Genomic DNA, 11,707 nt, shown 5'->3' on the forward strand with positions numbered 1-11,707 from the left:
TCTCAAAATTGAAGGCAAATAATTATTTTTTATTATTCAATTAAACTCCCAGCCTTTTTGGACAGTTGAGTAAATTTAGACACTGAAAGTAACAACAAAAAAAAGAAGTTATAAAATGTTTGAAGATATTGCCAACTTTGATCTAACACCAATTTTATTGTATCCTAAAACAAATTCCATTTGAAATCATGGTAAGCCCAGGAAAATTGTGAATTCCCTAGACTTTGTTAGGACCTTAATGATTATTTGGTCAGTGTTTGAAACTCCGAGGTCGTCTGCCTGCGCATAATTGAGGGGGGTTCTGGCCAGTGGGTGGGGTCAATAGCCACCCTCAGCGGAGTCCATCTTTCATTATTTGTGGTAATTGGGTTCCGTTTCCGGAGCAGATTCTAAATTCAGGCAGCGAGTCGCATTTTTGGGCGCATTGTTTGCCGGCTCGCGGAAATTGTTTTGCATTTGAGCCAGAAACTTTTCTAGGAGAGTGGGTTTTGTACATCTTTTTTTTTTCGTGGATAACAGCCTTCAGTAATCGCGATGGGCGACCTCCGCCTGTGCCGCCCATAAAATTTTGTAATATACCCGTGCTCGGGGTGGACGTGAGCCCCGCCGGATTTATGGCGCACACGCTGCCAGAGCAGGAACATCCCAATCCCAGATCCAGCTAGTTCATCAACGTGTTGAGCTGTGCGTGGCTGGGCGCGTAAAAGTTGGCTCGTAAAGTTTCGCATGGATCATTCGGGTTTTATTAAAAAATAAACTATACAAATTTGACACAGATTATTTATACATAAGTACGCAGTGAAGTGCGGAGAGCACATGAATATGCAAACGGGATGTGGGTTAGATGGGCATTGTGGAAACCCAACCGTCCCGCCGAAGGATTCGCATAATGCAGTGACTTCCATTTAATGACATATGTGTGTAGGTCCTCCCATCCCTCGGAATCGCCTCTGGGGACCTTTCGGCCAAATTGAATTGTGGTGTTCAGCATGATTCGTTTGAAATAACTTCGGTTGTAAGTTGTGGTTGCCTTCGGGAGAATGCCATTTACAAGGGAAGATACGATTCTGAGTGAGGCGACAACGGGAAATCAACAAAAACATGCGTAACACAGGAAATTATAAATATGATCATGACTTTGGATACAGTAGGTCAAAGAATAGTCAAATCCTTAACTTTAAGGTCTTACGATTACGTGTTTTAACATGAACTCATTTTTTATTAAACTTTTTTTTTACAATATTTTTAAACATTATTTTAAGTATTAGGCTTGAAGATGTGGTCACCACAATTTCTTCGAAAAATAATTCCTTCATTATTTACAATGGTTTTTACCCTGTTTTTGGCTGTTTATTTTTCACTCAATTAGGAATTGATAGTTTTTATTATCTTAGGAGGTAAAACCAAATAAAGAAGAGACAATTTTTAGATTAACTTTACAATGTTGCCCTGCTATTAAGAGAAACTCATTCGAACTCATATTTATTTATTACCCAATTAAAAAGTTGTAAACTGAAATGGCATTTGAACTGACTCTGATTGCACTTTGATTACAAAAGTAATTGATATAGTTGATTCACTTGCACTGAAACAAAATGTTAAAGTCACAAGATTGTAATTTTCCAGATGTTTTAAGTATTTGCACAACCAGTTTTTCTTTAAGTACACAACTTAAAATTATAGTAAAAAAAACATTTTTATTTAGAATTCTTATTGAATAGATTTTTGTATATTTAAGCAAACAAATAAACAGTTTTGGTTGTGACTATATAGACAGTAATATTTTTTAAAATTAAGATTCAGAAAAGGTTACATTTGAGTTTCACCCAGAGCTGGGCAACCGTTCTGTAAGACTACCTCTATTTCTACGCTACTCCTAAGCACACCCATTGTGTTCAAAGACTTAACTCTCGATTAGCATTACCTAAGCACAAGTTGCACGCCCCGGTGATCTGATCATCGACGCCTCCCCATCTAGCCCTGTGGCCTGGGGGAATCCCTCCCCCGACTCCTGGGATCAAATCCTCTGGCAGTCGCCTCACTGCACTGGAAGCTCTTGGAGTTCTAGCTGCCGTCGCACCAGCTCCCTGCTCAGGCAATGGCAGCAGGAGCAGGCGTCCTCCGTCGCCACATCGGCGTTCGCGTCCGCAACCGCATCCGCATCCGCTGTTGTTGTATCCGGTGCAGTCGTCGTAGCCAACGCCGCCGCCGCCATCGCCAGCTGCTCTCAAACGCTGGACACCCGCTCGTTGTTGTCCAACAGCCCGCTGGCCACGCCCACGCCCACGCCGCCCCTTTGGCTGTCGTAGCTTAGGACCACGGTCGAGGGCTTCTCCTGCAGCAGGAGCCGCTGCTGATGCTCCTGCTCCCGCAGGCAGCTGGGATGACGGGCCAGGAGGGCGGATCCCTTCCTCAGCAGCTGCGGAGTGGCACTGCTGGACACGGAGCCTCCGGGAGGACCTGTGCCAGGACCCACATGCAGCAGGCTCACCTGCTCCTTGAAGGGAGCGCCGCCAGCGGATCCGCCTGTGCCGTTGCTGGAGCTGCGGTAGTAGCTCTGTTGGCGGAAGGCCCGCATCTGGCGGGAACTGCCACCTGTGCCGTCCACCTGCGTCACCGCCGTCAGCATGGAGGGAGTGCGCTGCGAGTCGCCCCTGGGGATTGGGGGATGGGGTGGGGGAATGGACGATGAGGTAAGGTGATAAAAGCCAGACGGAAAAAATGTATCAGTTTATTGCCAATATTGGTTGATGAACTTTTTGCGCTATCAAAACAATCAAAGTGGTGTGGAAAATCACATGCCAGTCCATAACCATAAACACATTAAAATTAAGGATTAGAAATGTAAAACAATTTTTAAAAAGTGCAATAGATAATAAATAGCAAAAAAAATATATTTTCGACATCAAAAAAGCATTAAGAGTTTTTGTATAGGTTATATAGAAATAATTAGTGAAACCAATAAGAAATATAATAAATACTTAAATGAGTTGTAACATTTTTGGTATAATTTTGAAATTCACAGCAAGGGACTTAAAAATCGAAAACTTTAAAACTCTTGTAAGTAAAATGCCTTTGTGAGAACTGACTATTTTGATACGGAAAAAAGTTCAAGAATAGTACGTAATGTGGGGTTAATATTAGAGATGTATCTCAAGACTATGCACTCACCTGTTGAGGCTGTAGGCGTTGTTGTTGCCGCCGCCGCCAGTGGACTTGCCTCCCTTGCCGGGACACAGGTGGAAGGCTCCGTAGATGAGCGGGTTGACCAGGCTGTTGGACATGCCGAAGAAGAAGATGGCGTCCTGCAGATCGTCGCCCAGCTGCAAGCAATGCGTAAGGTTCAAATTAATTCCACAATTCAGATGGAGACCCTTTTTGCGGGACTCCTTTTATGTTTGAGCGGTCGTATTGTGGGCGTTTTGCGGTGGCATTGAGTCCTAATGGCCCGTTGCCAGGATACCCTGCGGTCGAAGGTGCTTGTGCAGGAGCAGCTTGAATAAATCATCATCCCTGCACTCTGGCTTTCGCAAAATAAGGCAACATTTTGCACACTTGCAGCAGGTGAGCTTAGGTGTGTGCAAGGGAAATTCCTCGGAAAATGAATAGTTTTTTTATGGCTGGCAATCGCATTTAGGAGTCTGGCATTCCTGATGGGAGACTGGTTGCAACTGAGAAATTTAGACAACCAATTTGCAAACCAATCCTGTTAAGTTAAGAATTTGACCATACTTTTGCACACACCATTTGGTTTTAAAAAAGTATTATTTTAAAATAATACTATAAATTGCTAAAAAGAAGTCTGATTAAAAAAAGTCAATAATGGGTATTCTTGCTTTTCCATTTCAATTTAAGTCTGATTTTTAAAAAATAACGCAACTTTTGGCCGGACACAAAACAATATAATTTTTAATATTACAAAGGAGCACAGTAATATTTTCGATTTGATTTTCCCAACTTAAATGAACTTGGCAAAGGCCCCCAATTTGCTCAAAAATAGTATAAGCAAAATTCTACAACCGCCAACCAGGAAAAGAGGCTTCCTGATTATTCACTTTCCTAAACTTTACAGGATACTCAAGCCGACCTGGTGTTCCTACCAATTCCCTCTACCGGAGACCGTAATCCCGTGCCCCGGCCAGCTTTTACGGGCAATCTCTGGCAAGTCATCAAAGTTGGGTCGCCGTGTCCGCTGGCGCCGTTAAGGAGAAATTGCGACCGGACGGTCGGGTGCCGTAACGATTAATTAAAAGATGGGCATAAGAAATCATTTTTATGTGCGTGGGGGAGGCGGTTGAAAAGCGTGGAAAAGATTGTGGCCCTAAACGGATTGGCCATCTGCGACTAAGCCGCATCGAGTTCAAGTCCCGAGTTCCTGTGCCTTAAAGCACCGCGGAGCCGTGAATATTGGGTGGCACAACAAAGGATTCGCCACACCCACTCGGATTCCGAAATAAACTGACAAATCGACTGCTGATTGATGTGCCTGTGCTATCGGCCTGTCATTCAGTACGCCGGAAATTCCAAGCCATCGACTACAGACCCTTTGAAACTCACCCTTTTGTCGGGATTGAGGAACATGAACATAATCATCATGACGTAGTAGGGAGTCCAGCAGATGAGGAAGGCTATGATGATTACCACCGAAATGCGAAGCGACTTCATTTTGGCCTTGTGTATCAGCCGCTGGCGGTTCGTCTGCGTTGGCAGCTTGGCGGTGGAATAGTTGGCCAGCTTCGAGCCCTGGAACATCTTTTCGCTGCCTGTTGGAGGGGCAAATATGCAGAAAGATAGATAGAAAAATATTTAGATAGGTAGATAGATAGACAGATTGATGGGTATATAAACAGATACATGGATAGATTGATAGAAGGATGGATAGATTGATAGATAAATAGATAGATAGATAGATGGATGGATGGATGGATAGGTGGGTATAAAGATAGATAGATGGAAAGATAGATAGATGGATAGATAGAAAGATAGATAGATGGGTAGCTGAATAGATGGATTTAGGGAGAGATGGAAAGATGGATAGATGGATATGTGGATAGATAGATAGTTAGATACACAGATAGATAGATAAATAGACGGATACATAGGTAGATAGTTAAAGATACAGAAGATACTTACTTGAAATGGTCCTAAACGTAGACATGTAGGTGCCGAACAGGATGCACAGGGGCAGCAGGAAGGTGAAGACCAGCGTGAAGGTGGCGTACATCTGCTCCTGCCAGTCCGCCGTGTAGAATCCGTGGGTGACGCACTGGTAGAACTCCTCCACGAAAGGTCCTCGGGCCACGTGGAATATGAAGAACTTCACCGTAATCCGTCAAAGCAAAAGCAAGCGGAGGAAGAAAAAGAGAAGTTAAAGGTCAGTTGACTATGGCCAAGTACTCTTTGAATAGATTAATTCAAATAACAAATGTTGAAAGCAAAATAAAATAAACATTTTCCCCTTCCAACCTAAATATACAAAAAATTATTTCATCTTATTTCATAATAAATGTTTATTTAAATGTGAACTCAACTTAATTAACGTTAAAGGGTTTTTACCCAGAAAGGGTATTCACCTACTAACATAAGCCGTCTCCAACTGAGTTCCTTGGCAAGCAATAATCACACTTCTGGTTGCACTAGATACACCCGTGTTTACATGGAAATCCACATGCGGCCCATGGTAACAAATTGCTGACGCAAAGCGATTCTTTGATCTGGGCAGCCAACCTCGGTTCCGAGTGAAAGCCTTTCTGGCTGCTTTCCGTGAATCGCTCTGAATACATCCGCGGTTGAGGGAACATTTTCGGGAAAGCGCAAAGGCGCTTTCCATTGTTCAAGTCTTGGCTATTTCTGCGCTCAATTCACCAGAAAGTCGCCCAGGAAAATCCACTTGGAAAATGTCTGGCCAGAGCTGATAAAGCAAATGTATATATGTGCGCTAAGGACGGCTGTGTTGGCGCATAACTAATACGCTAAAAGTCTTTTTATTTGCACTTTTTATGGGTTTCTTGTCAGCCGCTGTGTCAACAGCTGACCCAAATGGAGGAACTGGCCAAGCATAGTGAAACTACGCAAAGCCCCGGGGACTAACGCGAATCGTATAATCGCTTAATGGTTGATTTTTATTAATTTCGCACATTTATAACTTCCAAGCCACTGCCCCAGGCAGGGGTTATTGATATAGACTTGGAAGGATTTAGGTCAGGGCCAGGCCAAAGACAGTGGCAAGGGGGGACCAAATTGTGGCTTCACAATGAATGAATGCACATATTAATGAAATGAACGTTCTTCAAGTTTTTCCATATTTGGGTTTCATTGAAAAGTTCTGAGGAGCAGAACAATTCCATGCAAGTCATAAGCACTGTTTGCCCAGCATCTGCAAATTGCACCGAAAACTTTGCATAAAAGCCTTGGGGGTGTTCGAAAAAAATGAGCTTGAATAATGCATTGGTAACAATTTGGAGGTAAACACTATACAAAATTCCTTTCAGCCTTAATTGCGTTACTATAGGAATGGTTTTATGAATAATTGAAGTCAGGGTAAGGAAGCCCTAGGATAACTCCCCATAATTGGTAAAGAAAAATTGTTTTAAAATTAAATACCTCATAAGTTGGTAAGGTAAAGTTGTGGTTTTGATTATCTCAGAACTTTCGATAAGTTGGATATTAATTTAGCAAAGTCTTTTCAACCCCCGGAATAAGACCCTTTTGAATTGAAATTGATTCCAGGAAAATTGGCATTACCGCCAGCAGAAAGCTGCAAAGTTGTGTATGTGCTGTTTGCTACAATTAAATTCACAATAACAGACTCTATGAGACCTGTGAATAACCTTGTGCCTAGCTTTATTGGTTCGGCGGAGTTTTTTCATAGGACCGACTTTGGCTCAATTTGGGCCAGTTCCTTATTTTCCGGGGAGCTGTTGAAAACATTTGTTGTTTATTGGCAGTCGAAGTGAATTTTCATTTTGGCTTTTTTATTTGAAAGCAACGAGCTCATCGGTGCGTCTCATATTGGATTCTCGATGTGGCTGCTCTCGGCAGCATGTGTGGGTGGCTGCACGGACGTGTGACATCGGAAAAGTTGTCCGGAAAATTGTTTGAGATGATTCCCTTATTTCCGACCGACGCATTTCGATCCTACCCACTTTTCCGTCACGTCTGTAAGCCGCATAAATTTTATGTCGCATGTTCAATAAAACGAAAATGAAGAAAGTTTCCCCGGGCGGCCATCGCGACTGCGAAAAGTCGACCATAAAAATTGGCATAATGATTGCAAAGTTACCATTTTAATTGGGTGACAGTGGCTCTTTAATTATGTAACAGTAATGGAGGTCATCGGAAAACGGATGCCGCTACAGAATAACAACTTTTAAGGGGGACGAATGAAGTATTTACAAACAAACAGGACAGTTTAACGAAGCCCGGGGCGGCAAACCAATACATGATGTCCACTTTACTATGGTTTTGGACCCCATAACTCCCGTCAATATCCGCAAAACACTCTGTTCTGCAGTGAGTGGCAGAAGGACATCAAAACGTAATTAGACTTCAACAATTTTTGCGGCATTTAAACAAGCCACGCACTTTGACAGCCAGTCACGCACAGGCTTTCACACCCCGAAAACCCACACATATTTGGGGCGAGCAGTGAGCCAACATAATCTCGCCTCGAATTTGGCAGTAATTATTGTTCCACGCAATACATAATTCAGATAAAATAAAAACCACACTGGTTGGCTCTGCTAATTAAATGTGTTAAATTATAGCATACATTTGAGCGTCGCTCGGGAGGGGTAGAAAGAAAGTGTTGGAGTTGCACAACGTGCGTGGGTTAAGCACTCCAATTACACGGAAACTTTCCATGAATTTTCGTTTTATCAGCTATTCTTGGAACTCTAGATGGTAGCCATTCAAAGGTCAAACCTTTGTGCCCGCTTGATTTGATGGCCAGCCAACGCATAAGATGAAATTCATGAGTAGGGTCACCCAGAAGCCGGGCAAAGTTTTCAGTCACTTTTCAATCAAACTAAATTAGTTCCTCTGCCACCTAGGCAACTTTGAAGTGGCCCTTGGAGCTAATTACCTGTCTTAGTTGGCGACCGAGTTCAAGCGGAGCACCTTCTCAAGGAGCCAGAACCAGCTTATATTTACTGAATTAGATATTAGATAAATGAACGGGCTGCCAGGGAACGTCACCCGGGGCCATAAATCAGGCGCAGACCAGCGACAACGGAATGGTATCTGTGTGTATTATGCAATCAATGTGCCGGAAGTGTGGACCTAGAACAAAGCGGGGGACTCCCATTAATGCAGTCCCATTCGGGCTTATCCGCCAGCTGGCAGGAAAAGGGGAAAACGAATATATCAGCCGGCCTATCTGCACACAAAGAATCGGGTGTATGAATAATGTCTGTCGTCAGGCAGACACTTGCGGACCTTCTCCACTTTTTTTTGTCGCCTACTGAAGGAAAAAACCCTTTGTTTGGTTGGGTGGCCGGAATTCGATTGGACATCCCCTTGGTGTGGGAGCCATCCCATGCCGTCTTGCGCCTCCGCCACGTGTGGGTGGGCGTGGCAGCGGCCTAAAGCCACATTTAGTGCACACTTATTGTGTGAAGGGCAATCATTTTTAATGTCTTCACACATTCTGGCGCCTACTCAAGACTATTTGCGCCCTGCCACGGGGCGTATGCGCGTTATAAAGTAAACATATTACTTCAACTTCATCGCAGTGTGGGCGGCTAAGTCCCAGCTTTAGCTAAGCGTAATGGTACGCCTCCGAGAGCGATTGCAAGAATGCGAGATTATATTCATAAGCGTGCCCATCCTCCCACTCATCTCAGAAATTCCTTCCTGGCAGTGCCTTTTCTCAGAAGGAATTAGCTGCATACGACTTTTCAGCCCTCCAGGTACATTTTTTTCTAAGAAAACATTGTTTTTTAATTATACGTTGCCTTAACAAAACAATTTAAAATTCAAAAATTAATAACTCCTTTTTTCTGTCAAAAGTACATTTTTCACAAGGTTTCCACCTTTGTCTAGGTCGCTTATTATTTTTCAATGTGCATAAAGTGTAAAGGCGCCTGATATTTTTGTTTAATTTTTACATGAATTTATGAAAGTCAGAGGCTAACGTTTCAATTTTTAAGTTGATATTAAGCTACTTATAATATTATAAAGTATATTTATTTTATGTCCCAAATACATTTGCTCTTATTGTATTTTTATCCATTTCTTGGGATTAAAAATATATTGCGTACAAATCTCTATCTAAGGCGCTTATTCTTATCAAGATGTGCAGATGTCGTATATAATATAAAAAAGATGAAATAACGCACAATAATAATAATCCATTGGATGGGAGTTAAAGCACTCAAATTTTATTTTGCAGCAAGTCCTTCCATTAATCAGCATTATTTAATTTAAATATAAGACCCCCACTTACCTGTGGCAAGCTGAGCACCAGCGACAGGATGTAGGTTCCTCCGAGCAGGCGATGGCACCTCTTGGCCATGTTGAGCGACTTCATCGGGTACTTGACCGCTATCCACCGGTCCACTCCGATGAGCACCAGGACGTAGGTGCTCAGGTAGAGGCTGAACATCTGGAAGAGCTTCACCAGCTTGCAGGTGAGCTCGTTGGCCAGCCACTGGACGGTGTAGCACCAGGCCGCCTCGCCGATGATGCAGAACCAGGTGACCAGGACGTCGGCGATCGAAAGGTGGAACATCAGCGAGTAGATGGCGCTCCACGTGTGCCTGGAGTTCCGTCTCGAAATGCGGGTCTTGTAGATATTCCAGATGGTCAGCAGGTTGCCGAGCAGCGAGAACAGCGCCATCACGGCCAGGACGTACACCTTAAGCAGCCCGGAACGGGATAGCTGAGGTGCGTGGTCCATCACGTGCTCGGGCACCTGCTCCGCAATCGGTGGTGCCTCATGGCGGGTATTCGTGTGCGCCAGCGAGGAGCTGTTGGAGATCGCAAAGGCGGGAAGGGGCGTGGTGCCCACACTCAGATTGGTTATATCCGTGGCCACGACCACACTCAGATCCATCATATTGAGCGTGTAGTTGATGATATCCGGAGAAACGCCGGTCACGAGGCGGGTCAAGTTGGCCAAGGTGGACCAGTTGCTGGCCACCTCGTTATCAGCCTCCAAGTCCATTGAAGGACTGGGCACAGTGGGCAGGCGGCCAAAGGAGGCGGACTGGTTATCCGAGCTCCATTCGGCCTCCATCTTTAGGTATGTCTCCCTAATCGCTTGATTTTCTGACTCTGGACGGTGCTTCAGGAATAGATGATTCCATATGGGTTGTAGTATGTTTACAGATTGACTATGTTAATAGAGAAATGATCTTAAATCCATTTTCCATTTACTTATCACCAACTTTAAAATATTAAAGTAGCATAAAATTGTTCAAGCTGCAAAGAAAGAAAAAATATTGATAAATTAGCAGAATTTAAAAATCTGCAAATTCAAGGGAAGAGGTAATTTAATATTTAAAGCTTTCTCGTCTGAATAGCGTCTGGTTTCCACAGACACCGAATATATTTCTGCAGAAACAAATTAAAAATGCATTACTTCCATTTTAAATTATAATAATTTTTTCAGCACACGTTTTTCCAGTTGAGTAAACGATTCCTGTTTAAACAGTGTAATACGTGCATAATTGCTAATTAAAATTAGATTAAAATCTACTTATGCGTGGAAATCACTTACATAAAGGTTAGCTTTTAACACAGCCTCGTGTTTCCAGTAGAAACAATTGTTTACCACAGGCTGTCAAAGTCTTTCACTCAGCTGGCTTGTTGATTTAATTGTTTTCAATAGAAATATTGATTGACTAGGTGCAATTCAGTGAGCAATTTAGCAAGTCGAAACTATTGAAATACCTCTTAAAATCCCTTACGTGCGCCAAATTAACACTTCAATAAATCCTTTTTATTTACATTTAAATCATTTTAGCCAGCTTCCTGCTGGCAAAGCATGCTTTCTAAAGCTTAACTACTTTTTTCCAAGTTGTTTACATCACTTGCTGACTTGATTGCTCTTGAAGGAGATACTGCTTTATAGAAAGAATTAAATTCCTTGTCGTTCGCCTCTGGCGGGAGACACACTTAGATAATTCGAGTGGCCGATTCCGGTCGGTTGACTTTATATTGCAGCACTATAATGACGCCACCCCGAGCGGTAATAATCCCAGCCGGTGACCTGAGCAGTGGCAATTGCAATTACCCGGCAGCAATTACTCGCCTCGAGTGCTTGCGATTAAGTTGCACCGGTCGCTAGTCAATTCTAATAGATGCAAAGATACAACGATGTTTTACAGTGTCGCCTTCGCCTGAAGACTCGACTTTGACCATGCTGCCGCGTTCTGCAGTGTAGGTCCAAAGTGAAATTCCATTAAATTTCATTTTCCAAATTAATTTATGTTCATAAATTAAATTGGACGCCCGGTTTGCTTTGGCTATGGCGTTCTGGTTGCCTCGCCAAATGGGAAAACAATAAACCCAATTCAGCGGAACGCATGTCCAAAATACACACTTTCAAAACACAAATCAATTGAAATGAATATGGCAATATGTGCGATATTCGTTGTAAATCACTCTGGTGCTCTAATTACCCGTGTGCAATCTGAGCACTCGACTAAACCGGATTAATTGACCTCATGACCTGCGCCGCTCGGTGACACTCAAGCAATTTGTA

The 11,707-nt window shown here is 43.1% G+C and overlaps 1 protein-coding gene across 1 annotated transcript; it reads right to left on the reverse strand.

Annotated features, from left to right (window-relative positions):
• Positions 1-1,196: 1,196 nt before the first annotated feature.
• Positions 1,197-11,173, reverse strand: LOC108035475 (gonadotropin-releasing hormone receptor). The gene is made up of 6 exons (XM_017111125.3): positions 10,721-11,173; positions 9,446-10,422; positions 5,134-5,317; positions 4,558-4,763; positions 3,172-3,323; positions 1,197-2,654 (listed from the first exon to the last, which is right to left on the reverse strand). Exons 2-6 carry the CDS (start codon positions 10,235-10,237, stop codon positions 2,228-2,230), a joined length of 1,761 nt encoding a protein of 586 aa, XP_016966614.1. The 5' UTR covers positions 10,238-10,422; positions 10,721-11,173; the 3' UTR covers positions 1,197-2,227.
• Positions 11,174-11,707: the final 534 nt, after the last annotated feature.

The sequence above is a fragment of the Drosophila biarmipes genome, chromosome 3L (assembly GCF_025231255.1).
Source record: "Drosophila biarmipes strain raj3 chromosome 3L, RU_DBia_V1.1, whole genome shotgun sequence".
NCBI lineage: Eukaryota > Metazoa > Arthropoda > Insecta > Diptera > Drosophilidae > Drosophila > Drosophila biarmipes.